A 1,980-nucleotide genomic window follows, 5' to 3' on the forward strand; every position below is an offset into this window, starting at 1 on the left:
CCCCAGTATGCCACAACAGGCTGCTCCCTGACGCTCCACCACACGGAGAAGCCGAAGCACGAAGCCGTCTGCGAGCACCGCCCCTACTCCTGCCCGTGCCCCGGCACCTCCTGCGACTGGGAAGGCTCGCTGGAGGCCGTGATGTCCCACCTCATGCACGCCCACAAGAGCATCACCACCCTCCAGGGGGAGGACATCATCTTCCTGGCCACGGACATCAACCTGCCGGGGGCGGTGGACTGGGTGATGATGCAGTCGTGCTTCGGCCACCACTTCATGCTGGTGCTGAAGAAGCAGGAGAAGTGCGAGGGCCACCAGCAGTTCTTCGCCACCGTGCTGCTCATCGGCACCCGGAAGCAGGCGGAGAGCTTCCAGTACAGGCTGGAGCTGCACGGCAGCTGCCACCGGCTCACCTGGGAGGCCTCCCCCTGCTCCATCCACGACGGGGTGTCCGTGGCCATCCGCAGCAGCAACTGCCTGGTCTTCGACGCGGCCACCGCGCACCTCTTCGCCGACAACGGGAACCTCGGCATCAACGTGACCATCTCCATGTGCTGCCCGTGACGAGCTTGGTGCTTCGCCCCGGGGGGGGGGTTTGCTTTCGGTTCCCCGTTTTTTTTAAACGCCGTTCGACTCTCGTCATCGTGTGCCCGCTAAGGTTCCTGAGTAGCCAGCGGTTGTGGCTTGGGGGAGAAGAGGAACAGAGAGTGTCCCGTAAGTAACGCGAGTGGGACAAGGTTCTTTTAAAAATTCTTGGGTGCCTTAGGAAGATTACACACACACACACACAGTTACCTTTTATAATTTAATTGTATTTTATGTAAAGAGTGCTTCCATTGGACGTGTGGCTTAAGAAGCTCCTGTTTGGAGCGCACCTAAAAGCCCTTTAAGCAGCAGGACAGATTCGCTCTCACTGGTGAGCTCTGATAACAGGCTGTAGTATCACAGAAGGGTTTGGGTTGGAAGAGACTTAAAGATCATCTATTCCAATCCCCCTGCCATGGGCAGGGACACCTTCCACCAGCCCAGGTTGCTCCAAGCCCTGTACAGCCTGGCCTTGGACACTTCCAGGGATGGGGCAGCCACAGCTTCTCTGGGCAACCTGTGCCAGGGCCTCCCCACCCTCACAGGGAAGAATTTCTTCCCAATATCCCATATAGCCCTTCCCTCTGGCAGTGGGAAGCCATTCTGCCTTGTCCTGTCATTCCAGGCCCTTGTCCAAAGTCCCTCTCCAGCTCTCTTGTAGCACCTACAGGCACTGGAAGGGGCTCCAAGTTCTCATGATTTGCCCTTAGTAAGGCCATGTTGGCTGTCACCAATCACCTCCTTATTTTCCATGTGCCTTAGCATAGTTTCCAGGAGGATCTGCTCCATGCTCTTGCTGGGCACCGAGGTGAGACTTACCAGCCTGTAGTTCCCTGGGTCTTCCTTATTCCCCTTTTTAAAAAAGGGGGGTTGTGTTTCCCCTTTTGCACTCCATGAGAACTTCACTGGACTGCCATGACTTCTCAAATATGATGGATAGTGGCTGAGCCACTTCCTCTGCCAGTTCCCTCTGGCCCCATGGGTGCATCTCGTTAGGTCCCATGGACTTTGTGCCCCTTCGGGTCCCTTAGACCTTCTCCACCCCGATCCTCTCCCACGGTGGGCGGTTCTTCCTTCTCCCACTCCCTGCCTTTGCCTCCTGTGGCTCAGGTGCTGTGGCTGGAGCACTTGCCACGAAGGTTGAGACAAATGTCACTGAGTATCCCAGCCTTCTCCATGTCCTGGGGAACCAGCTCTCTCCTTTCCTTCTGGAGAGGGCCCACATTTTCTCTACTCTCCCTTTTATCACCGACGTACCTGTAGAGGCTTTGCTTGTTGCCCTTGACGTCCCTGTCCAGGTTTAATTCTATCAGGCTTTAGCTTTCCTTACCTGATCCCTGGCTGCTCCAACAGTCTCTCCTCCAAGGCTGCCTGTGGGAAGGGATAGAAATCCAA

General features: G+C 56.3%; 1 protein-coding gene across 1 annotated transcript; it reads left to right on the plus strand.

The window, feature by feature from the left end:
* Positions 1-3: 3 nt before the first annotated feature.
* LOC113979857 (E3 ubiquitin-protein ligase SIAH2-like) lies at positions 4-569 on the plus strand (the record flags this gene model as incomplete). The annotated part of the gene is made up of 1 exon (XM_027707131.1): positions 4-569. A coding segment is annotated over one exon (561 nt), but the record flags the coding sequence as incomplete, so codon positions are not given.
* Positions 570-1,980: the final 1,411 nt, after the last annotated feature.

This window comes from Neopelma chrysocephalum, unplaced genomic scaffold, assembly GCF_003984885.1.
Source record: "Neopelma chrysocephalum unplaced genomic scaffold, ASM398488v2 Primary Assembly neopelma1_90064, whole genome shotgun sequence".
Classification (NCBI taxonomy): Eukaryota; Metazoa; Chordata; class Aves; order Passeriformes; family Pipridae; genus Neopelma; species Neopelma chrysocephalum.